This window comes from Lepisma saccharinum, chromosome 1, assembly GCF_977018435.1.
Source record: "Lepisma saccharinum chromosome 1, izLepSacc3.1, whole genome shotgun sequence".
Lineage (NCBI taxonomy): Eukaryota > Metazoa > Arthropoda > Insecta > Zygentoma > Lepismatidae > Lepisma > Lepisma saccharinum.
This window is the reverse complement of record NC_139229.1, coordinates 105,077,699-105,104,287: the sequence shown is the minus strand read 5'-3', so window position 1 is coordinate 105,104,287 and position 26,589 is coordinate 105,077,699. Positions and strand designations below refer to the sequence as shown.

Below are 26,589 nucleotides of genomic sequence, written 5' to 3'. Positions count from 1 at the left end.
TTCCCTCTTCTCATCAAATTATATATATATATATATATATATATATATATATATATATATATATATATATATATATATATATATATATACACACGTTGAAGCATGTAATTGAAGGACGTAGTATTAAGTAGTAGTTTTCCTCGCCACGATAGAAATGTAGGTAGCACCACATAAATAAAATTAGCATAATATAATATTTTGTAAAAATTAATTCTTAAATTAATCTATTTGTAAATATTAATTAGAAATAAATTTGACATTAATCGACCAATTGATTGATCGTAATTTCAGAAATCTGCTGTCACTCTCTCGAGGAAGACTGTATGTAATTTGGAAATCTGTCTGTGCCTCAATTCAAGAATGGGTTGAGTACTCTACAGTTCATGGTGTTTTGTTCATGGGAAACCCTTCATTACACTGGTTTCTTAGGTAAGTAGTCTCTCCAATATTGAATCTGTACTCTAGTTATACAATATAAATTACATTATTTAATTGTTGTTAATCTTGTAAAGGAAGCAACAATCACAACACACACACGTATGTATGCATGTGTGTGTGTGTGTGTATTAAATAATTTACTGTCAAACAATCCAATACTAATATTTTATTTGGAAAATTAAAGTTTTACTTCAAGAAAATTTTGATTTTTAATCATATTTGTGGCACATTATTGCTCTTACAGCTTTGTCTGAGTTGGTGTTTTAAGTCCACTTTATGCACAGTAAGGCTAATTTGGACTGGACCTACAGTTTAGAGTGGGTTCCGAACCACTATGTGCTGTGCCTCCACAGGGAATCGAACCCAGGACACCTTGATTACAAGGTGACGACGCTCCCACTGCGCCATCGGGAAGGCCCTACAGAAGTACAGTAATTACAGTACAGTACAGTAATTATGTTTAGCTGTATTTACATTTTTATTTTAAAGAAGGAACATGTGGACGATCTTTCAAGTCCCTAGAAATATATTTTATTAGTTACTGTTTAATATCAAACAATATTTATTTTCATTGAAATTTTAGTACTTTATTCTCTTTATTCTGATATCATGAAAAATGTGCGTTCGACCTCTAAATGTCATGTATAAATGAAGAATAAATTAATTAGCCTTGAAGTCATTCATAATGTTGATGAATTTGCAAATGACGGATAAACTTAAACTCTAACTTGCCATTTTTATTAAGTTTTAAGAAAACAGAAAATACGTTTTTCATATTTTCATGTGGTTAATGAGCAAAGATTTGCCAAAAAATTAAAAAAAAGATTTAATCGGTTATCTTGATGCGCATTTAACTATAACGTAAAATTATGCTTGAATATTTATTTTTTAAATTGTCGTGTAGCGCAATACATTTAACATTTCTAGAGGAATCCATGATTGTCATAAGCTTTGGTATGGGATCAATCAATGTTTCCGTTGTCAATTTCAAAACAATGATTATTCACAAATAACAATTAAAATATTTTCCTGCTTTTCTGGGGTTATTTTATTTCCAATGCAATTCTAATAATCAATTCTCTTTTTATAGGGTCTTATGGTTCTTTGTGTGGTTAGCAGCCGCAGCTGCTTCAGTTATCATCTCCATGTCTCTCTTTGATGCTTACTACCACAGCTCAGTGGCTTACGAAATGGAAACAGACTACTTAAGTTGGAATGTTAGTGTGCCAGGAGCTAGCTTGTGTTCTGTAGATGTAGATTGGACGCTGCTGTAAGTAATTATATCAGTATCGTGTTGTTTGAATCATTAGCAGTAGATTTGCACGTAACCCAATATGTTTAGTCGGCCCCCGCGCTACGACGCCCAGGGTCCCGGATTCTAATCCCGTCCTGGGTTTGGGATGTTCTTTGTGAGTCTCCCTTTATCAGTTTCATCATATCATCGCTCATACTCATCTTCACGATTTGCCAAAAGTGGTAGAAAAGCGAATCAATCAACTGTATTTAGATATGTTTTAATTGTATTTAACGTATGGTTATTAACTTTATCACCTTACAGCATTCCAAATAAAGTTTACCGCGTAACCAAATGATTAGCGCTATCACCTTTGGTGCGAGCTGACCAGGCTTGGATTCCAGGTGGGAGCTCTCATTATTTCGTTCTAGACCGAGCGTCGTGAAGACAACTGGGGAGCTACTTGAAAAGAAAAAAAAGTAGTAGTGAGCTCCGTTCTCGAAAGAATGAAAGAAAAAAAAAGAAAAAGAAAAGAAAAAAGTACACGGGCAATGGGACTCGATGCGTTGAGTACGCATCTCCCAATAAAAAAGCCTCTCTGGAGGGCCTGGCCGTCGGAGGACTGTTGCGTCATGTAGTTTTGCTTTATATTCAAGTTTAAATATGCTACCATTACAACGATTACTGTTAAACTACATTAAAAAAATTTTATTTTAGATATTGAAGAATACTATCTTTTTCAAAATTGAATCAAATTCCTACTACGGGGGAGGGGGGGGGGCAATATTTTGTTTAAAATATGTCAGTCAGACTGGATCAAAATAGACATGACACATTACATATCATAGTTCTCTCACTCTCTCTATCATGGATAATGGGTAGAACAGACTCCCTGACTTCACGCCATGGATATTGCGAAAAAATAAATTAAATGAATAAGTAAATAGAATGGATGTTCATTACTTGATTTTATTTTTTCTCATCACTTATCAACCAATGTACTTTTTCGTAAGCACTTTATTTATAATCTCTAAACGGAATTTATTCGCACGAATAAATTAAATGGCCTTACAGTTTATTGCATAAATCTTTATATAAACCAAAATTAGAAATAAGTAACATTTTTCTGATGTTCTCTCTTCCCTTAAGAAGGTTTATAAGGTTTTATCTCTTTTCGTGAAGGCCATGTGAAGATCTATTTCGCAATTGTTCAAGGAATGGCCAGCCTGTTGACTGTTGTTTGATCTTGGATAGGTTGCCTGCAGATTTTCCTTACTGCTATGCGATCAACTCCAAGCAAGTACAGTAAGTAAAAATTAAAAACACATACAAAATGTAGTAATAAATATACTACTAAGATTTATACAAGATTGAGTTTTTGTAAAATATTGAGATATTCTTGTTATTTTAGATCTCCAAACCGTTAATACTTTTCACGATGTTACGTTTCCCTGCTTATTGTGAGAAAGACAGTAGATTCAAGGGACCTCATTGAAGTGTCATATAGGAATGACATTTATTTGGACAAAATATCTTGTAAAGGGAAGCCGAAGTTAATTATTACTAATGTTTATTTTCTTCTTGATTGTAAAATTGTCAAATAGTTAATACGAGACCATTAATTCATTACACAAAACTTATACATTTCTATTTGGCACACAAAGGAGATGCATTTCGTAGAAATTTCAGCGAAAAGTGCAGGCTCGACCAGGACTCGAATCCAGGTCTCTAGCATACCGTGTCGTTTCTCTGCCAAATGAGCTGAAAATTCCAAGTAGTACATATCCTGTGTGTGCCAGATAGTATGATAATTTACAACTCTGCGCTGGGGAAAGTCGGCGTCATCAGTGTTTGAAAGGAAACAGATTCCATTTTTGTAGCAACGACAGAGACCATTCCACACAGGTTTACGGCGATAGCGCAAATCAGGCAAAAAAAAAAAAAAAAAAAGAGAAGAGAAGAGAAGAAAAGCGCATTATGCCAGAGACACTGGTTAGAGTCTTGATCGATTTTAGCTGAAATTTCTGCAAAACTTATAGTTACTATAAATAAACTACTAAACTTGCTAAAAATGTACTTTTTAAAAATTTATGACACCCTTTTTGCAAAAACTATTTTTGATTGATGATAAAACATTTTAAGTTGTTATTGTTGATGATAATTTGTACTGAATTCTTCACTTCACGTAGTTCAGTTCGTAAAGCCCAAGCAAATACTGATCATATGAAAAAATGACAATTTCTAAAATTCCTGTTCACTTAATGTCTTTCAACAGAAGGCCGCACTCCGTCGATCTATACATGGATGCATACCATGATGCAACATTCGAAATCTCCTTTCTGTGGGTTAATACGCCACACATGGTATGTATGTGCCTGTATGCTTTAGTTTGAAATAGAATTTTAAAATTTAATGAGTATATTTACCTTAGAATGCATAAGTATCACAAATTGGCCATAAACTTATGTGACGTAGCGATTACATAATATGCTGCCATGTGTAATGATTTTGCTTCAATTTCTGGAGGATGTTTATTTACAGTTCTTATTTCGTTCATTAGTAGTACCTTCCCAGTGGCAGAGCTGCATGCCACCAGGCGCGTCCCCAGGTTGCGGATAGGGGAACGGCCAGCAGATATGTTGGCTAGCTGGAAACAGTCGCGGACAAGCAGCAGCAGGATTGGAGGAGGCAGTGAGATGTGGAGTGGCAACTGCATCTCGGTAAATGCTGCAAGTCTCCGAAGAAAATCCTGCGATGTGGCGAGGAGAGCCGCCACTAAATAAGCTCAGCTACTGCTGCCTTGCAGTAAGGGGAGGGATCCCCAAAGGCTAAGGGAAGGAAACCCTGACAGAAAACCGAGGGGCAGGAAGGACTCCGAAGGCACGCTAATGCCAACCTACCTAGAGGAGAAAACCCTATACAAATCCTGGTCCTCCAGGTTGGGGGTTGGGCGTGGGGCCGACAACCCCACCCTGGAAAAAAATAAAACCGTTGTGAAACCAATGCAACAGCCTCGGATGATGGATGGACGTAATGGAATTCGAACCTGGCGATATTTACGGACTAATGATTTATCACTTGCAACATGGAATGTCAGGACTTTGTTAAGACCTGGGAAAATGAATGAAGTGTCAAACGAGATATTAAAATTTAGGTATGATCTGGTTGCACTTCAGGAAATTAGATGGCAGGGACAAGGAAGAATTGATAAGCCTGGGTACACATTATTTTATAGTGGACCAGAGAGGAGGACCGGACAATTCGGTGTAGGCTTTATAATAACCAAAAAGATGAGAAAAAGTCTTATGGAATTTGAAGCAATTAATGAAAGGATGTGTAGAATACGGTTGAGAGGAAGATTTAGAAACATAACAATTATAAATGCACATGCGCCTACAGAAGAGAAAGATGAGAACGAGAAAGAAGAGTTCTATGACAATCTGGAACAAGCATGTGGAAAGATCGAAAAGTATGATATGGTAACCGTATTGGGCGACTTTAATGCTCAGATAGGAAAGGACAAGAATCAACAAGGGGTTGCAGGCCGGCATACTCTACATGCAGAAAACAATGAGAATGGGAACCTTCTTTGCCAGTTTGCTGTCAGGAACAACATGATCATAACAAGTACCTGTTTCGAACATAAAAGAATTCACTTAGGAACATGGAAGGCACCTAATGGAACAATAAGCCAGATTGATCATATACTGGTTAATGCACGTCATGCCTCATCAGTTATTGACGTGAGAAGCTGCAGAGGACCCAATTGTGATAGCGACCACTACCTGGTAAAATTAGTAATGAGGGAAAAATTGATAGCGGTGCAAAGAAACGAGATGGCCAAGAGAAAGAAGTGGAATATGAAAAAAATGAAAGACGAAGAAGTAATTAGTGAATATGTAAGTAAGGTACAGAGTAAACTGAAGGAGAAAGAGAATAACAGACTTCGAGTGGTTGAGGAGGAATGGGAAATAATAGAAGGAGTGATAAAAGAGGCAGCACAAGAAACTTTTGGAGAAGAGAAAACTAAAAGGAATGAGTGGTTTGATGAAGAGTGCATACAGGTTATAGATGAGAAGAATAAAGCTAGAGAGAGAATGCTACAGAGGGAAACTCGAAGTAATACTGAGAGGTATAAAGAACTAAGAAGGAAAGCACATAGGGTATGCAAGGAAAAGAAGAAAATGATGTATAAAAAGAAGATGCAAGAAATAGAAGAACTAAATCAGCAAAGTGAAATAAGAAAATTCTATAGAGCTATAAATAGAATGAGAATAGGATTTGAGCCAAGAATAGAAGTATGTAAGGATAAGAATGGGAAAGTAATTGTAGAAGAGAATCAGATACTCAATAGATGGGCAGAGCACTTTAAAGAGATTTTGAATAAAGTGGAAGACCAAGAAGAAGAAGAGCAGTATAATAGGAATATACAAAATAGGGATGGTCATGAGGTACAAGTACCTAGTATTAAAGAAGTTGAATTTGTAATGAAGAAAATGAGTAATAATAGAGTTCCAGGCGAGGATGAGGTGATAATTGAACTTATCAAACTTGGTGGTAACGCATTGTTGGCAGCAATACATAGATTGATTGTAATGATATGGGAAAATGAAACAATGCCACATAAATGGAAATCTGGAATAATATGCCCAATTTATAAGAAAGGTGATAAATTGATATGCGGAAATTACAGAGGCATCACACTTCTTAGTGTGGTCTATAAGATCTTGTCAGGATTGATCAGTGAGAGAATAAAATGTTACACAGAAGATATACTGGGAGAGTACCAATGTGGATTTCGCCCTGGCAGAAGCACTACTGATCAGATTTTTATAATTAGACAGATGATGGAAAAGTTTTATGAACATGATGTGGATTTGCATTTTTTATTTGTTGACTTCAGGCAGGCTTTTGACAGTGTTAATCGAAATGAACTGTTTAAGGTACTTGAAGAGTATAATATTCCCATCAAAATAATAAGACTAATAAGAATGACTATGAGTGGTACTAAGGCACGAGTGAAAGTTTCTAGTAAACTGAGTGAAGAGTTTAAATTCAATACAGGAGTGAAACAAGGGGATGGCCTTTCGGCAGTATTATTTAATCTAGCATTGCACAAAGTAATGAATGTAGTTGATCAAAAGGGAACCATATTTGGAAAATCCAGTCAAATATGTGCATATGCAGATGATGTTACAATCATTTCTAGAACAATAACAACACTTAAGCAAATCTATGAGCAAATGGAAAGAGAAGCAATAAAAATAGGGCTCAATGTAAATGAAAAAAAGACAAAGTATATGAGAATGTCTAACTCTGAGAGCAGAAGAGCACCTCAAGATCTGACAATTGGAGATAATACGTTTGAGGGAGTTCCTTGTTTTAAATATCTGGGGACAATGGTATATAGTGATAATGATATGAGTAAAGTAATAAAGGAAAGAATACAGGCAGGCAATCGTGCATATTTTGCAAATATGCAGTTGTTTAGAAATAGACTGATCGCAAGAAATACAAAGCTTAAAATTTATAAGACACTGGTACGACCAGTTGTCACTTATGGATCAGATAATTGGACTTTGAAACTGTCAGATGAAAATGCCCTCAGAATATTTGAGAGAAGAATATTAAGAAAGATATATGGACCTGTGAGGGAAGATGACGACTGGAGAATAAGATATAATGCAGAGCTAGATGATTTAATAAAAGGCCAAGATATAGTGAGATTTGTCAAAGCCCAGAGAATAAAGTGGTTGGGGCATGTGGAGAGAATGATGGACGATAGGATGCCAAGAAGAATGTTGAAAGAAAAGCTTCACCACGCAAGAAGAAAGGGCAGACCACGACTTCGATGGATAGATGACGTAGCTGCAAACTTGCGGACAATGAAGATTAAAGGATGGAGGAGAATAATTGATGATAGATTGGAATGGAGGCTGATTGTGGAGGAGGCCAAGGCCCACCAAGGGCTGTAGAGCCAGAAAGAGAGAGAGAGAGAGTAGTAAGAGTATGTCTTTCACTTAATCTTCTAATTCCTTATATTTAAGCAGAAACCAGGATATTAAAAAAAAACTATTCATCTGATTAATGTCGAAAATAACTTATTTTTTGTCAATTTATACTATTTTAAATTTCTATGCTTTCTGTTACATTTTGATTTCTTCGAAAAAATTAAAATGTTCGTTCTAATTTCACCGCAACTCTTATATTTAAGACTCAAAATGGCATATTTAAAAATTTCACACCTGATTTGCGAAGTAAAGCGTTTCAAAAGTTACGGAACCCAAAGTTTGAACATTTATAAGATGTCATGAAAATCGTAAGACATATTTACACCGTATTTTCTCCATTATAAAAAGCCTCATCGAGATATTTTTCAGTGCTTAACATTTTCAGTTTACTCCATACACAAAATTATATAAATTAATAACTGGCGGAAGGCAACGTTAAAAGTTTTCCATAATGCCACTTTTCGGTGAGAAAAATATATGAGAAATTATCGAAGGGTCATAATTAGACGTCTGATCACTGATGCCACATCAATCTGTCATTTGCGACCAATATTGGTTATGTGCAGCATTTAATGGATTTATGACTTGCGATTATATGGGTTAAGTGAAAAAGTGCCATTTTACGGGCATACCATCTTAGCTGGCAACACCAGCATGTCGAAATTTTGTCAGCAGACGCAAGTAGGAGTAGAAGAGAAACGGTCTCTCAGGTCATCACACAACAGCCTGTCAATAACTGGATTTATATTTCTCAGGAAGAAATAGACGGAAAACTACTGTTTCTGCGGTAACGCACCTATACCGAGTTTGTTAGAACCTGTCCCGTTTCCCGCGTTAGCGATCGCTCGACAGGTTCGGTGCCAATGAGAAACGATAAAAAAAATCGTCTGCTGGGCAGCGAGGAGCGAATGGAAGCCAGAAGAAAGGCGCTTACGTAGACACTGTTGAGACGTTGCGTATTTTAATTGGCTGCCTGGCTTTGACTTTCCCCAGCACGGAGAAAAGCCAGCGACCAGATAGCGCGGGAACCGGGACGGTTGTAACAAACGCGGTATAGTTTAAGAATACGAGGTGTTAAAAGTTATTTCGGGGGCTGGCACCGACACAAACATCCCCGTTGTTGGCACGGATCTCATTATAAGCAACAACCAACATCGTGTTGTGACGTAAGCGAGGAATCCTTCGTTGTTAGGTTAGGCATGTTAGGTTTAGTTCTGTTAGCATAAATAAACTGCCATTTTATCTGGGCTTCACCAAAAGGGTAGTCTATTTATGCTAAGAGAACTAAACCTAACAAACAAAGGGACTCCGCACTGACGTCAGAACACGATGTTGGTTGTTGCCTTATGAGTGAGACCCCTGTTGGCACATCATTGGTGTGACTTGTTACAAATATTAATTATAACACGTTTGTATGCATTTTCTTTTCAGTTGAGCTTTCATGGAATTTATGACGTGCCTTTGGCGAAGGGCTCTTCATATGGGAAAATATACACTTTAAGCTTCGTGGGCAGCATAGACACCAATGTTTTTGTAACTGACGAGGTTGCAGACGAAGACGTCCGTAGTATTCCCGTTGCGTCCAGAGGCTGTCGATTCCCAGACGAAACAGAGGGCCTGCATTCTTACAAACTCTACAGCTACAGCGCGTGCATAGCTCAATGCAGATTGCAGAGGAAGCTTGAGCTTTGCAACTGCACCGATGCACCCTTGTTATATGGTAACCAATAGTTTATGTTGATCTCTGTTGCATGTAATACTGAATTTTGATTATTCAAGTGCAACATTAACTAATTATGTTGACTAGTTTGAAACAGCTTAGCATTTATTTGCTGCAATTTTAAAATTTTAATGGCATTATCGATTACGTACAAGTCATACAGCTTTTGTAATTTATTTCTTACTCAAGTAATTTCTTGTCAAAATCTAACTATTGAAATACATTATATTTTCCTTATGTACAACATATCTCACATGAATTATAGTAACGAAGTAAAAATATTATCTTGATGAAGAATGATAATTTGAGTAGGGAAGTACATGTAAGATACCGATATTCAGAAATTCCTAATGCATGGGAGAACTTCAGCCTGTGGCTGCTCTACCACTTAATCCGCAAAACTTCAATCAAACAGAAAATTCAATGCTACTGAGATGGATACAAGTATTCAATTGCATTTACCCCTACGTAAACTTGTGCAGAGTTTTACAATACATGTGATTTAAAAATAATTGTTAAAATTTCCGTGAATATGTAATAAACGTATCTGATGATCTTTGCCAAATATCTATAGGGTTTTCCAATAAGAATGATATGATTTTGAAATGAACTGGCAACTATGCTTCAAATGTTATAACTGTCACTAGTTGTTATTTGTGTTTAGTATACTGTGACAATTCATTATGGCTAAATACACGCTTCAAGAACATTTGGTTATTATCAAAAAAAATTATGGATATAGACGTACTATTGAACTTGAAACGGATCATAATTTTGGGAAAAAAATATCATCTCAGATGAAGCTCATTTCTGGTTATGTTAGCAAACAAAATTGTCGTTTTTGGTGTGAAAACAATCCACAAGAAATTTGCGAGAAGCCTTTGCATCCGCAAAAGGTCACTGTATGGTGTGGTTTATGGCATCATCGGACCATTTTCTTTTTTTTCCAAAACGAGGTAGGAGATGCAGTTACAGTGACTGGTGAGCGGTACCGATTGATGTTAACAGATATTTTGTGGCCAAATTTAGATTAAATTGATTTGGTGGACATGTGGTTCAGTGGCGATTTCTCTGGGTGTGTAAGTCGTGTGTCAACGGCCAAAGGAAAATGAAATAAAGAAGGAAGTATCTGTACTTTTATAAATTATGATTTTGAGCGTTTTTCTTCAATTGTCAGTCTCGAGCGCCCAGTAGTTTTCGAACGCGGCGCAGCGCGCAGTGGTTGTCAGGCAGGCAGATCGGTCCCGCACTGCCATGGCGTTGAAGAGGAAATACAACGTCTTATCACTGCCAAAACATAGGATGACCGCGCATGCGCACCCTGCCACCCACCACCATGGTTAGCTTCTCAAGGCGTTGTATTTGTTTCCAACTCTTTGGCTTTTATTCATCCCGCGTTCCGCGTTGTTTTGCTCGTGATTGTTGTGCATTATTTTTTAAACGTGTGGTGTGAAGTGATGTGATTATTTTAAGATGGAGAATAGTGAAAGTGTTGTGCAAAAATATTTAAATAATTCATTTTCTTCGCTTTCGTATTCAGAGAAGAAACAAGTGATTGCCAATAGTCAACCATGTCCGAATCTCACGATGTCAACATGTGTTAAAGGAAAAAGTGGTGCTGGAAAAGGTTTTGAGAGACATTTTCGAAAAGAACTCTATGAAATTTGAGACTGGCTTTGCGGGTGTGATGTGGTGAATAAATTTTACTGTTGGACTTATTCTAGACTAAAAAAGGTGTTGGGAATTATCAAGGGTATGCGGATTTGAATCATCTCAATACTGCAGTGAGAAAACACAGCGAGTCTGAATTGCATCTTTATAGTTTCTTTAAATTTAGTAGTTTTGTTGCCACCCCTACTAGAATTGACGTTCTTTTGGATACTCAACGAAAAGCTGAAATAGAGCTACACAATGAAAAAGTAAAAGAGAACAAGGAAATATTAAAGAGGTTGATTAACGCCGTCTGCTATTTAGCAAAGCAAGAACTGCCATTCCGAGGCCATGAGGAAAATGCAGCCTCTCTAAATAAGGGCAATTACATGGAATTCCTTATTCCAAGTGCTGAGTTCGATCCCTCATTAAAATAACATTTATTAAATTCTACAGTTTTTCGCGGTACTTCGGCAGGCATTCAAAATGATTTAATAAATTCAGTTTCGGATGTTCTGAGAGATGAAATCTAAAATGAAATTCAAAACACAGACAGACTTTGTGGCTATCATGGTCGATGAAACATCAGACATTAGCAAAAAATCTCAGGTGTCAACAGTGTTACGTTTTTTTTCGGCCTAACAGAAAAAAGTCATTGAAAGATTTCTTGGATTTTATGACACGAGCGCCGATGAAACTGCAGGAGCTCTTTTTAGTCACGTGACTGAAATAATGGATAAATATAAGTGTGGGGATAAATTAATTGCCCAGACATACGATGGATATTCTGTAATGAGTGGTCATTTGAATGGCCTCGAAAGTAAATTTTTGGAAAATTATCCGAAAGCTTTTTTTATGCATTGTTATGTTCATGTCATGAACTTGGTGCTGCAACAATCGTTAGAATGTAACAAAGAGCTTAAATGTTATTTTGTGGTCTTAAATCACTTAAACCTCATTCTCCAAAGAGGTTACACGAACTTTCTGCTTTCATGTCCAGAAAGCTCCCGTCATTAGCTCGTACCAGATGAAATTTTACCTATAGGCTAGTGTGGACAGTCAATGACAGCAGAGAAGCACTGCTTATGTTTTTTGAGCATGTTAATGAAAGTGGAGACTTCGATCATTTGACTGCAATGACTCCAAGAGGATTTTCTAGCTTCCTGAAGGATTTCGAAAATATATTTTTAAAAAAGGCTTTATCCAACTTGCTTGCCTTTTCAGCAGGGACGTCGTTAGAGGGGGGCACGGGGGGGCACTGGCCCCTGCAAACGTCCATGTGGCCCCGGCAAATGTTTCTGTATTTTACTGGAAATTTTAATTTGATGGCAAATATTGCAAATTGTTCTTCAGTAAATTTTCCTTATAGTTTGAAACACTGCTCCCAAATTTCCCGCGGCATGAACGCCAAAGCAAGACTTGTACTCATTTCTCTACTTCTTACCTGTCGAAAACAGATGCAACGCAGGAGCTGCCGCTAATAATTTTATAGTCCGTCCCGTTAAGGGAATTCGGAGGTCTTTTGAAAATGTACTTTTCCTCCCTGCCAGGTCAAAATTCGGCCGATTGACTGGTAAGCGGTAACAAATGTCCCTCGGGATCGACGTTACTCCTTCCGGAGCTCTTTGGAAACAATTTTCATTTCTGTCTCAGATTACGGAGACAGTCATAGTGCGGTGCGTGATAGATGTTGCAAGATAAAACTTCAGGGGGAGGGGGATTGCTACTAACACATGGGTATAGTGAAGAATAAGCCATCCTCATTTATGGAAGATAACGAGGTATGTACTAAATTATTAACAATGATCTGCACTCTTTAGATACATTAGCTTTACAAATTCTAAAGCGGTTTCTGTTATCATTTGTATAATTACTCAAGGAAGATGCCGGAGTGGTTATCACATCGAATCCTGGCCTGAGCATGGATGTTTGTGAGTATTCATTCATCAATTTCATCATATCATCACTCATCCTCATCTTTGCAAATTACCCAAAAGTGGCACAAAAAGCGAAGTAAAATAAAGCAAGTCAATCAATCATTATTCATAGAAGCGGAAATCATCTTCCCATGGGGTAGTGTACTCAACTTGTGCAATTTCGAGAGAACGTTTCCTAATTCCATTTCTAGGTTGGTTATATTTCGTTGCTTTTCGTTAATCGCGGCTGTGAGGATGAATGATGAACTGAAGAAATGGTGATGGGACAAGCATAGTACACCCATGCCTGACCAGGGTTAGAGCCTGGGGCGTCTGATTTCATAGCGTCGGAAGCTTACACGTCGGAAGCGGAATTTTGTAAAAACTGTAGACGTGGGCTGAAGGAAAGTAGCATCCCTGGGTGCATAAAAAAGCAAGTTCTGCTCACGCATAAAAATAAAATTAGCCAATAACTGTGCGAAATCTGTTATGTCCAGTGCCATCAAATATTTAGTTCTGCAGTCACAAACAAGATTATTTTTTAAGAAATTATACCATAAACGTAGTAAAATTTATTATCCAGCGTCATCATTCTTGAAGTTCTCAACCAGGTGGAAAACAGACAGGGACCTCCCCGAAAGTAGTGGGTAACACGATCACCTCGAAATTAAAGGTGCTAGGTTCGATTCTGGTATAAACTATATATATGAGATGTCAAGCTGAGGATTTATTGGAGTTATATTCCCATATTACAGATCCATCACCCCATTTGAAACCCTAGCATACAAGTGCCAGGGTGAAAGAAAGAGGAAGGGAAGTCTGTAGTTCCGATGTTTCAGTTATCTTGGCACAAGTATACACCGCTCAAGGCTTATGTCGACGTTTATGTTGCATTATGAAAACTGAAATAACAGACAAGACAACATCCACTTCTATAAAATTCTACTCTCAAAACCAAAATGGTTATTAATATTGCTTAATGATTATTTTTTGTTACACGCACGCACACACACACACACACACACACGTGCGCTCGCGGTATCCCAATAAACACCAATATTATTTATAATAGGGAGTGATGTTTACGGAGGGCGCTCAAGTATCACCCTTTCTTCCACGTAGCATACCGTGGACTACATTGCTGCAGATTAATGAGGCTCCGGTATGTGGACTAGCAGCCAGTGTAATCCTATGACGGGTTCTGTTTTGTTTTGTCAATGTTCCTTCGTGATTGTCCTTTCATCTTATCATTCGTCCTCAACGCCGCGATTAAAGCTAGTTTTGAGAACTAGATATTATCGTAGGAATAAAAGGGGAGGATAACAATGAAGCAAAGCAGTAAATGTATCCATAATTTCAAACTTCTTCCCTCCAATGTGCTCAAATTCACATTTCTTCTTATTATTATTATTATTATTTCCTTTGAATAAAGCATTTTCCCTATCAATTTCATCTAGCTACTGTTCACCATATTCGTTGCGATTAACAGACTGTAAATAAAGTGTCGTAGATATAAGAAAAATACAAAAAAAATACCAAAACAATCAAGTCAACACTTGTGCCATCAAGTGCGTACGTGTATTTTCATCATCTTGGGTTCCTATTTGCCTGCCGTTTTAAAAGTTTTTAGCGTCTATAAATCTACACCCCTGCTCATTTCTACGTATGCAACCCTACACAGCAAACGCTTGCTCTGACATATCTACCAGGGGTGCGTGGCAAGGTTGCCACTAGCTTTAATCGTTAAGAGAGACGACTTAAAAACATCATCTTGGTAGTCTTCTCTGAGCAAAATCCAAAACATTAATGGTATTTGCGATGTTGTAAGAAGCATTGACAGTATTTATAAACTGACCAAGGCAAATAATGGGCAGACTGAAATTCAAGATTACTCATTCTAAAATATCTCCATAATTGATTGATTGATTTGGTTTATTTTAATTCGCTTTTCTGCCACCTTTGGCTAATCGCGAAGATGAGGATGATATGATGAAATAACAAATGACACCAATGTCTAGACCAGGATTTAAACCCGAGACACCTGGCGCCGTAGTGAGCTGTGCTAACCACATCACCACGGAGTGTTTCGTGTATCATGCAATATCAACAATTGCAAGGAACACGTGAGATAGAGGAAATCCACTAACGAACAAATGTAAGCATGATGTGTTTGCTGCCTCGTTTCGAACACGCAGACTGAAATGTAGACATTTTCAGCGAAAAATGCAGGCTCGACCAGGACTCGAACCCGGGTTATTAAAATTTATTTGAAAATTATTCCTATCTGTGCTAGCGTTATTGCTAATCGTGTTGTCTCATAAGGAAATAATTGCGAGGCTCTTTTAATTTAATGATTGATTGATTCATTGCTTGATTGATTTGCTTTATTTTACTTAGCTGTTTGTGCCACTTTTGGCTAATTTACGAAGATGGTGATGAGTGATGATGATAGGAATAAATTGATGAATGGACACTCACAAACATACATGCCCAAGCCGAGATTCGAATCCAAGATTCCTAGCTTATTCTAGAAAACAGTGGCAACCTACACATTTTACTGACAACTGATATGCATGTAAGAAAAATTATGTGTTTTAAAAATCGGTATCAAGAAAAATCCAACGATTATTTGCAATACTAGGAACATGCGAATTAAAAACTCCCCCCCTCCTCTCTCTCTCTCTCCCTCTCTCTCTCTCTCTCTTTCTCTCCACTCAAACTGGTTAATCTTGAAAGCTCTATTAAAGAAGTTGTAGGAAGAAATTAATATTTCATTGAAAGGAATTACATTGAGCTCGGTGCATACTTACTGCCTGTACTAGTTTGTTCTGCACTTCACGACATCGTTTGATATTGGTACAAGAGAAATCCTCGTAATTTACACTCTTTTCATGTGTGCGAATTAGTTTTCTCATTTTGTGTCTTTGCTTTGCATTCTTATCATGGAACGTGAAAAAAATAATCAATAGGAAACCATTGAGTACACGTCATAAATTGTACATATTTATTATTCATTGTAGTAACTTGATATCAACATTGAAATGTAAGAGTAATATTTTCGGAAGGCACCAAAATGTCAGCTTTTAGTTCACCCTGGAAACAACGTTTTGTAGCAAACGAGCGAGATTCTGACATCTAGATGAATTTTCGGAATAATTCGTGTGAATTTATATTATTCTCATTGTACGTAATTTTCCTACACTTTCGGGCTAATAGTAAATACGAGGACATAAGATTCAGTGACATTTTTGTCCAGGTCGGAACTCGTGTCCGGAACTTTCGGTAGAGAGGGATCATGTGTTGATCACTAAACGTACTCAGTCACCGAAGTGGCTCAAGAATATTCATCTGCCGGAGATTTTTCTTTCTTTTCAGCCTGCTTTTTATAACGAACTTGATTTGCAATAGCGCTAGTTCACAATTTTCTAATAAATATATTGGAATAACATTACAGTCTGCTTGTTCGAAACGAGGTCTCAAAAACATCAAGCTTACGTTTGTTCGTTAGTGGATTTCCTCTATCTCACGTGTTCCTTGCAATTGTTGATATTGCATGATACACGAAACACTCCGTGGTGATGTGGTTAGCACAGCTCGCTACGGCGCCAGGTGTCTCGGGTTTAAATCCTGATCTAGACATTGGTGTCATTTGTTATTTCATCATATCATCCTCATCTTCGCGATTAGCCAAAGGTGGCAGAAAAGCGAATTAAAATAAACCAAATCAATCAATCAATTATGGAGATATTTTAGAATGAGTAATCTTAAATTTCAGTCTACCCATTATTTGCCTTGGTCAGTTTATAAATACTGTCAATGCTTCTTACAACATCGCAAATACCATTAATGTTTTGGATTTTGCTCAGAGAAGACTACCAAGATGATGTTTTTAAGTCGTCTCTCTTAACGAGGAACGTTAGTGACAACCCTGCCACGCGCCCCTGGTAGATATGTCAGAGCAAGCGTTTGCTGTGTTGGGTTGCACACGTACAGGACAGACTTTAAGCGCTTATAGCGCTTTCGAGGTAAACTTTATAGGGAAAAGTTACTTGATTTTGTGATATCTACCAGCTCCCAAGCGTTGTTGAAAGAGTTTTGCGACACCCCCTGTATATATATATATATATATCCATACATACATATATACCCACATACATACATAATGTTGGTTGTTGTTAAATTTCTTAATGGTTTGATCGATAAATTTCTCACATTTGGGCCCCCCCAAACTGATGAACCTAACTACGTCCCTGCTTTTCAGACGTATTATTCAGTATATTGCAGTCTAAAAATGCTGATATTTTGTACTGCAGTAATAAAATAACTGAATTTCAACAACATCTGAAAAAGGGAAAGTGAGAATTTCGAAACACTATGGAATTCTATAACTGGTGCAGTAGAAGAGGAAGAGGTTGTTGAAATGAAAAGGAGGCGACTGAACAACGAATCACAGAAAGACCACTGCCGGAGGCTTTACTTTGAAATCATTGATAATATCAGCAACCAGATAACAATTAGATTCGCATCATTTGAAAAATTGCAATATTTTGATTTACTAAATCCCACAAAACGGGGCTACTTGAATAAAAGAGAAAACTTTCCTCACCATCTCGTACATAAATTGCAGGAAATTTATGGCAGTGTGTTTAATTTAACCAAACTGCAGAAGAATGAACTTTATGTTTGGTATGCTTCCACTGAAGGATCAGAGAAAACACCAATTGAGATTGTAAATTATCTACTGGACACGAATCTAGTGGGTGAGTTTACAGAAATGTATAAATTAGCAATGTTGATCGCAACAATTCCTTCCACGACGTCATCTGTCGAGAGATCGTTCACATCACTGAACAGGATCCACACATTCTGCCGATCTACTCAAACTCAGAACCGCATGACGAATTTAAGTCTTATCTCCATCCAGAAAGAATTACTTTCTAAGCTGCGAGAAGGGGATAAATCGAAATTTTATGACCCGGTGATCAGCGCATTTCTCTCTAAAGAAAGAATAATAGACTGGAATTCAAGTAACTATAAGTAATGAGCAGTTGATTTTTCAAAATTTACTTTTTGGAAGGATAAATGAAGGGTAAGGGGAAAAACCGGGAATGTGCATTTTAGCGATTTTTCAATGAACGGGTCATTCTTATGTCCACGGTGTTCTTTTTAGGGGCGATAGGTAGGAGCTCCACCAACCCCTCTGGTTGCAAACTCGTGCTTTAAAAATTAATTGTATGGCGAAGTATTGAACATAGTATATTAATTTTCTCCTTACCCTTCAAATATATTAATACTTTAAATGAAGTATTTACTTCATTTAAAATAATTTATGTAATTTAATATTTTTCTAAATATTTATAAAATTTCACCAAAAAGGTACGGAGAAAATTTGTAATATTGGTTCACAGGAATGAGAGGGGGAGGAGTTAACATTCCTTCTTTGCCAACGCCTGAAGTTCAGGGTCAGGAGACGCCACTGATGTGGTTCGAACAAGACTGTGCCACATGTCACACTGCTAATGCCACTATCGACGTATTGCAAGAACAGTTTGGTGAAAGGATAATTTCAAGAAATGCAACTGTTAGTTGGCCTCCAAGAAGTTGTGATTGAGATTGCTTTTTGTGGGGTTATTTGAAATCTATAGTCTATCCAAACAGACCACGAACCCTTGATGCATTAAGATTGAACATCGAACGCTGTATTCGTGATATTAGGCCCGAGTTATTGCACAAAGTCATCGAAAATTGGGTTCATCGAATTCACTCGTGTGCACGAAGTCGAGGTGGACACTTAAATTATGTGTTATTCAAAACATAATGTAATAAACTATGCTTCAAAACAATATAAAAAGTTTTGTTGTATATTAAATAGTTCTTTATTTTATTTCATTGTAAAATCATATCGTTCTTATTGGAAACATACGCGTATTGTCGATCGCTATTTCATTTCTTTCTATTATACATCTTATTTTGATTTAAAGAATGGAATTCTGTTAATGCGAGGTATGTTGTCCTTTGCTTATAAACATTTTTATTTCAATTTATGATCATCACATTGTGGAAAACAGGCTGGAGGAAAATGGTGATGGACAATTCGTCTACCATTTCTTTTGCTGTTGGGTGTACCAGTTGTCAAAATTAAAGTAGAAAGGAGGTACTAAGTTACTGTATTCAATTGTTGGTACGTGGAGGCACTTATCGGAGAGCTAGCTACCTCGCCGGTTTTGGCGTCTATAGTTAAAATAGTTTCTTGGCACCGTAAGTCTATTTTCTATCACAAATATCTACACAACTGCAACAGCAGAATGCATGAATATTGACTTTGTGGCTGAAAAGGGTTAACAGGCCAGCCTTTTTTAGCTCTTGCTTACAAAAGGCCCTAAATGTTTATCCTCCTTTTCTATTAATGGTGAATTTTTCATTAGTACAGTGTGATATATATCCTTTCAGATAATACGCCACTGTGCAACGAGGAAGGGAAGGAATGCCTAGAAAGAGAAAGTGGTAAGTTTCCGTTCTGACTGTTCTCACAGGTTCAGAAAAGTTCTCACTAGGCACATGCATACAGAATTTCAATGGGGGATATTCACTGGATGTTTACATTTCTGTGCTTCCTTGGCGCGGGCGGGAACTTTACTTCCGCTTTTCTATAGAATAACATGGAGTTCAAAGGTGTAAAGGCAGTGGCTTAAGAAAAGGCGACAATCATTGTGTGGCTTTTGGTTACAACACGAGGTTGGGAACAAATATTTTTTCTCGGGTATCTATGCATAGTTTTCAGACAGATCCAATACGAAAAGGTCAGTGGATTCAGGCAGTAAAGCGAAAAGACTGGACACAAACACGAGGGAATAGGCTCTATAGTCGACACTACATCACCGGAGTAATTCAAATGAAAATTGTTTACGTGTTTCGAAAATCACATCTAATGGATTAAATATGGTGCATTTCAGTGTTGTAACTGTTGTGCTGGATATGCACTCGAATAGCATTAATATATAAATAGTAATAACAAATTTAGAATAAAATTAGTTTATTTCATTAGTTTAGTGATTATTTATTGTATAACATTTATAACAGTTGTAATTATTATTATTTTTATTTCTACTATTCTACTTTTATTACTGGTCTTTACCCCCTACAAAAATTTCTGACGACGCTCTCTCTAAGCCATATAATAAAATTAAAGGGGCTGTGTTTGACTACACAATGTAGAAAATTATACATTTTACTGTTGTAAAGTTGAAGTATTTCAATGTTTATAATTTATGTAAGCTTTATTTCAACCTGCAGAAGTCTTAACACGATACTTTTGGTAGAAGATCAACATTGTCTTGGCAAAGAAAAAGACTACTATTTTCCGTAAATCTTCATGCAAAGGATCCGGGAAATTGCAAATCTTTTCTACATACGTTTGTTTCTCTATATCACTCAAAAATGTCAAGATCCATTTTGTATCGATCTTTTATAAGAAAATAAGCTCAGTGACGATCTGAATTCCACTTGTTTACATTGGAAAATTGTCCAAACCGGAAGTTCTCTCCCCGTCATCTATAATTGAATTGTCTGATCGATTATTTTTTGTTTACTCAGGAATAACCCCCATACACAAAAAAGACTATGCATTCTCTCCTAAAGAAAAATAATTAAAAGTGGGAACAAGATGAATATGTAGTACCTACTCTTAGCATCAGGTCATGATTTTCTGATTTTCTCCACTGGTGTTGACATATGCTGTATCCTTTAGTCTTTTCTTTCTTATCGCTTTATTCCTTTCACTTTCTTCTCAGACAGAGAGAATGGAGAAGAAACTGATAGAAAAGAATCTATAAATTCATCACCAATGAGAGAGACAAAACTAATGTTTTAAATATTTAAACAAATGTATTCATAAATTGTTTTGCGGCTTGCGATATGTTTATTTTTATCTCACAATTCAGATATTCCTTTTGTGCACGTGGCACATCTGAAAATAATTCTCTACACCGAATTCTATATAAAACAACTTTGTGTCGCCTGATGTGAAATGCCGTTGTTCGAACAGTCCCAGTTAATGCCGTGCAGTACGATAGGATATTTTATATTCTTATATTACCTCCGCTGGAGAAATAATTTTATTTATGAGACAATGGGACGAAACAGAATTGTACAAATTTTGTTCTCAATGACTTTTTAGAATACCTTGCCTAGGTATTACACTTACTTTTGGCACTTAGTTTCAGGGTTCTCTCTGTAATGGGACATTCTATATCAATGTAACAGTTATCTATGTCAATGTATACCCCAAATGTTTAAATTCTGATGAGAATATGAGTAATGAACGCAATGCATTTTCATATCAAATAAAAGGTTTTCCACTTTATTTTTTCCGAAACAGAACTTATAGAGGAATGTGACCTATAATGACACACTCAGGTAAAATGACATAGTGCGTGTTTCTCGGATGTGGAGGTCTACAGGCGAGGACAATTCAGTCCTTCCGTGCACAGTGTAAAAGAACTGGAACCTGTGAAATGGCCAATGTGTACGACGAATGTGCTGTTGTTGGCAAGTGATTTTGTGAAAAAGTAGGTGAAGTTTTCTCTTGCAAGTAACGGGGAATGGATTTGCACATCTTAAACTGCACACTATCGGATTAACAATAGGGATTTCTGTACATAGTGTTCAATGTCTTAAACGAGAATGTACTGTCGCGTGGAATATTCATAACTTCTTGTCATGTTGTCGGGTAAAACGACACATTACTGATAAGCGTAGAATTACAGTATGTCATTTTACCCTAATAGTGAAAATGTGGAAACATTTATCTTATACTTACCGTCGTCGTCTTGAAATCAAGGTGTCTCGGTTTCGATACCCGGTGGAGGCACATAATGGTTCGGATCCCACTTTAAACTGTAGGTCCAGTCCCGATTAGCCTTACTGTGCATAAAGTGGACTTAAAACAACAATTCAATCAAAATTACACATTATGTCATTTTACCATCACTTACTACGTCATTTTAGGCGTACTATTTCAGTACTTGAAAAATTGCATCTTGCACTTCAAACGATTATTACTAGTTGTTCTTTGAGCATATATCATTCTAATTATTTTTATATTGTAGCTAAAGAATGTAACAATGGGTTACAATAAAATCAGCTTTCTAACCTGTAGTCTTGTCCTATTTTTAGGCGTTCTTCAAAAAGCATGTCATTTTAGGCCAATTTCCCCTACAAGTGAATAAAATGACTTCTATCTCACTTTTAATTTCAGACCAACTTGAATATATCAATCCTGCCTTGGAAGGAAGGAGTGGTCTAAGATGCGACTGCCCCTTGAGCTGTGTTGAGCAAAATATTGCTGTCTTAAATTACAGAATGTAAGTTATCGTTTTACTTTAGAAGTGAATAGTGCATCTAACAGAAAATTTCCAACATAATTAAAATTCGATCGATTAAATTAAAATCCATTCCTTGTTCGTCGTTATTTTTGCTGTTGGTAGTTTATTTCCTTCAACAATGTCGTGATATTTTTAATGTTATTTTAACATTTGCAGTGAATAAGTATAATGACGAAAATGTAATTTTGAAAAAAAAAATATATATTTATCAGATAGATATTTGATATAATGCACTTTTGTTTACTTCGAAAATAATGTTCTGATTTTACTATTGTAGAACGAACTTCAGTATAAAGTTTGTTACTAACAGGTTATAGAGCACGTCGGAAATATCGTTTAGTTTTACCACAACAGAATCTCAGAGGATGATATTCAACTTGACGTCAATACGCAGTAGCTACACTTTGGGGAGAAATAACATGAATTTGGGCAAACACAAGGCAAACAGATCCTCACGTGTTAAGCAAACGCATGAAAAGCCTTCCTTCAGTGAGAAAGTTGCGATATTTTATTTGTACACTTTCCTCATATGATCATGATAATCATTCCTTAAATTACTTCGGCAAAGATCATATGCGCAATGTTTACCCGGCATGTTTTCAGAGCAAGATCTGATCTGTTTGCCCGAAATATGGTGGCATTGAACTGTAGGGAAAGTTGTTCGCTGAATATTATCCATTAAAAAAGTATATATATATATATATATATATATATATATATATATATATATATATATATATATATATATATATATATATATATATATATATATATATATATATATATATATATGAAGGGCTCGGTGCAAGAAGGAGCTAACCCTCAAAAAGTTGTTTTCGAGATATTAGCTTTGAAAGTTTGAAAAAATCCATAAATCTGAATATTGTTTGTATTGTCGTATAGTTGATTTCAAAAGTATGTCTGAAGTTTACAGTTTACATGGACACATTCAAATGTGGTACAATTATTGCAAAGATGATTAAATTAGTTGTTTTATTCAGTTCATTATTTCCCATTGTTGGTTAGATCCTTATTGCATAACAATCTTCGGTGTCAGTTCTGTGGAATAACAACAAACAGGAATGCATGACCATTATATTGTGAACAAAAAATATACATAAGAATGAAAAATCGAAGTTAATTTTATAGGGAGAAAAAAATGACATACAAGTTTAATTCATATGCAGTGACAGCCGAAATATTCTCAGCACTAACACCAAATAGTGGCATATGATTGCAGGTCGCACAAACTATTCTGAATTCAACTGATCCAGGCCCTCCTAATGTATCAGTCATCAAGTCCATACAGAATTTCTGCACTCTCCTCGGCAGCTACTTCCGTCGGAACAAGGCTGAGATAAAAATTATGGTATATTGGAGGGATCCATTCCAACAGGGACATTATGTCTGAATATTTCAAGACATCTATGGGAATCTGTTCCTTGTACTTGCATGGCAAATCACTTTAGGGGTACCTCTGGCAGTGGATGGTCTCTTTTCTTTAGGGTGCACCTAGCCCATACTGGCGCTTCTTTCTGGTATGAATAACTTACATGCAAAATATGGGGAGTAGCGGATTCCATCATGAACACCGCAGCCTCTTTAAACTTGAGGGGCTCCTTACCAACTGTGGTGGTTTTCTTGGAAATTGATGCCACAAGTGGTGTGAGATCCTTGAAGTCGGTTTGCTGCATGCGTGTTACATGAAATTTCTTCTTTCTGTTTGCACTGCTGATCACATCTGCCCATTCATCTGTTGTATACACGATGGGATGATGCCTCCTTGCGTACAGCTCTATGCGGCCAAAATCACAATCATAGCCTTCTTGCACATATCTACACCATTAAATTTCAAATTATAAGAAAACGTGAATGACCTCCTGGAAGATTGTCCCTTTGTGGAGGAACGTTTCGTATTCTGAATTCTAATATTTTTCATGAGGTATGTGTTCTGTGTTGCATAATCAGCCAAGTCCTAGAATGTGTGAAAAGTGAACTCTGCATCCGCCTTAATTTTGTTCCAGCATTTCTTTGGACAAGTACATGGCTCATCTATCTTCCTGGCTGGAACAACATCCTTTGTGTGCCCGGATATGTACTGCTCCCCTTTATTTCTTCTTCTCTTACGTTTCACTCTCTCCCAGTTATCTTGGAGGATGTTTCACAGGAGATCGCTCTGTCGTCCTTGTGATGTGAAGGTCATTCTGAAATGGATCAGAGTAACAAATTTATTTGAAAATGTAAACTAGCACGTAGCAATAACTGTCCAATCCACTCGACAAACAGAAATTTCCGAAACACATCATTTTTGCAAATGACCAAACAATTATGATTATCTATCTTTACATTATTTCTACAATACCTTTCCTGTTGATTGATTGATTTCTTGTTTTAAGTCTACTTTATGCACAGTAAGGCTAATCGGGACTGGGCCTACAGTTTAAAGTGGAATCCGAACCACTATGTGCCTCCACCGGGAATTGCACCCGGGACCCCTTGATTACAAGGCGACGACGTTACCACTGCGCCATCTGGGAGGCCACCTTTCATATTCTATACGATTTATCGCAACGTCCTTGATGGTACGTTGTCAGAATTTGTCATTATTAGGGAACCATGTACGTATGTCATGTCGATTTCTTCGTGATTAATCATTTCAGCAATATGGTGCTAACCTACATTCATTATGTTAGCAGCAGTTGTCATCAGAATAAGTTCATGATTTTTACTGTACCAACTTGCACGAGGCCTGACGAATGCATAGTGAGCTGATTTGCGCATTTACATGCACATCACGACGCACCCTTACCAACCGTTTTCACCGTGCCCAAGTCTGAGACAATAAGGTGTTAACCAACATTTTCAAAAAATACCAAAAATAAAAACTTCTTTCTTACTTCAGAGTCGGTGCTATCGCTGCTCGACACTCCACACACATAGTCTGGGTCATCAAAGCTGTTATCACCGCACAGAGGGCCATTTTCCTCATCAGAATCACAAATATATGAGGAGGTGCTCTCCAGACCTTCCTCGTTATCCGACATTTTCCTGTGGCTTGACACCTTGTTGCACTGAACTTTCCGTTCGTACGTTACTTTCGAAGAAGGGTACCATGTGATTGAGGGCGAATGTGACACAGCACCATCACCACCTCTTGGTGAATGCAGCAGACGTTCATGCCGCATGTACTGCACGGTGTATCTCAATTTTGACAGAAGTGAGGGTTAGCTCCTTATTGCACCGAGCCCTTCATATATAAAAACAAAAAAAAAACGAAAATAACACCTAGCAAATATTTTGCATTCAGCACAATGCACAATAATGTTAATCGTTGGTGGTTTGAGAATTTTCGTAACTCGTACAATAAAACAGAGTCACGTATATTACTGAAACGGTGTTGCTTATTTACTACATTCATCTGCATTGTGCAATAATGTAATTTAGCCTATATGAATTCATATCTTTCAAATTTTTGCAATTGATTTCAGGTCAGGATTAACAACTAAAGGAAAATATTGTAACAGCAAAATGAGGCTTGTTCTCGGCAAAACAAGACGTCGACTGAAAGTAGTGCGTGGAATGGTAGACATTGCTGGTAAGGGTTTACTTTTTATATTATAACAGGAGAACGTAACGTGAAATAACGAAAATACAAGCAAACACTTTAACATCTGAAAATATATGTGCGAGCTGCAGTTATAATTTCGAATTAAGTAAATTTCTTTAAATGTAATTAATGTGTGTTTTATATACATCTTTCCATTTTTTGATACTTTGTAAATACCACTTCTTTTGTAACGTTCAATCATCCTTACAGTGTCAGTTGGTGGTGTCTTCGGGTTCTTCATTGGTGCCAGTTTGATGAGTGCTATGGAAGTAATTTACTTCATGGTTATAAGACCACTGTTCCTTTTGGTCAGGCGAGAAGCTTAAATGAAGACGAAGTAGGCTACAAGATGAAGTATCTACTATCTAGTACAATTAACTTCAATTAAACATGGAAATTAAACAAAGTGAAGAATAGGTGTAGAAACTGTAGCAAAGTTGCACAAGTTCTGTCCTATTACGATATAATTCTAGATTCGTATTTCAAGTAGTATAAAAATAATGTTATCTCAGTGCTACACTTGCGCTTTTTTCGGAGAGAAATACGTATATCATGAAGACTAAATAAAAAGTTGATAATTATTCGTTTATCTTGTAAACACATATGGGGCTGAACTTTTGTTTACAGGAA

At 36.8% G+C, this 26,589-nt stretch overlaps 1 protein-coding gene across 2 annotated transcripts; it reads left to right on the top strand.

The window, feature by feature from the left end:
• Window positions 1-296: 296 nt before the first annotated feature.
• On the top strand, window positions 297-26,315 carry LOC145985865 (sodium channel protein Nach-like). Of its 2 annotated transcripts, XM_083119976.1 has the most exons (9): window positions 332-429; window positions 1,529-1,708; window positions 2,855-2,977; window positions 3,948-4,035; window positions 9,115-9,403; window positions 19,420-19,473; window positions 22,226-22,331; window positions 25,841-25,947; window positions 26,170-26,315. In XM_083119976.1, the coding sequence occupies exons 1-9, from the start codon at window positions 398-400 to the stop codon at window positions 26,283-26,285; spliced, it is 1,095 nt and encodes a 364-aa protein (XP_082976102.1). In that variant the 5' UTR covers window positions 332-397; the 3' UTR covers window positions 26,286-26,315. The 2 variants fall into 2 exon arrangements, with proteins under 2 accessions (XP_082976111.1, XP_082976102.1); XM_083119985.1 differs by lacking the exon at window positions 1,529-1,708 and having other exon boundaries at window positions 297-429.
• Window positions 26,316-26,589: the final 274 nt, after the last annotated feature.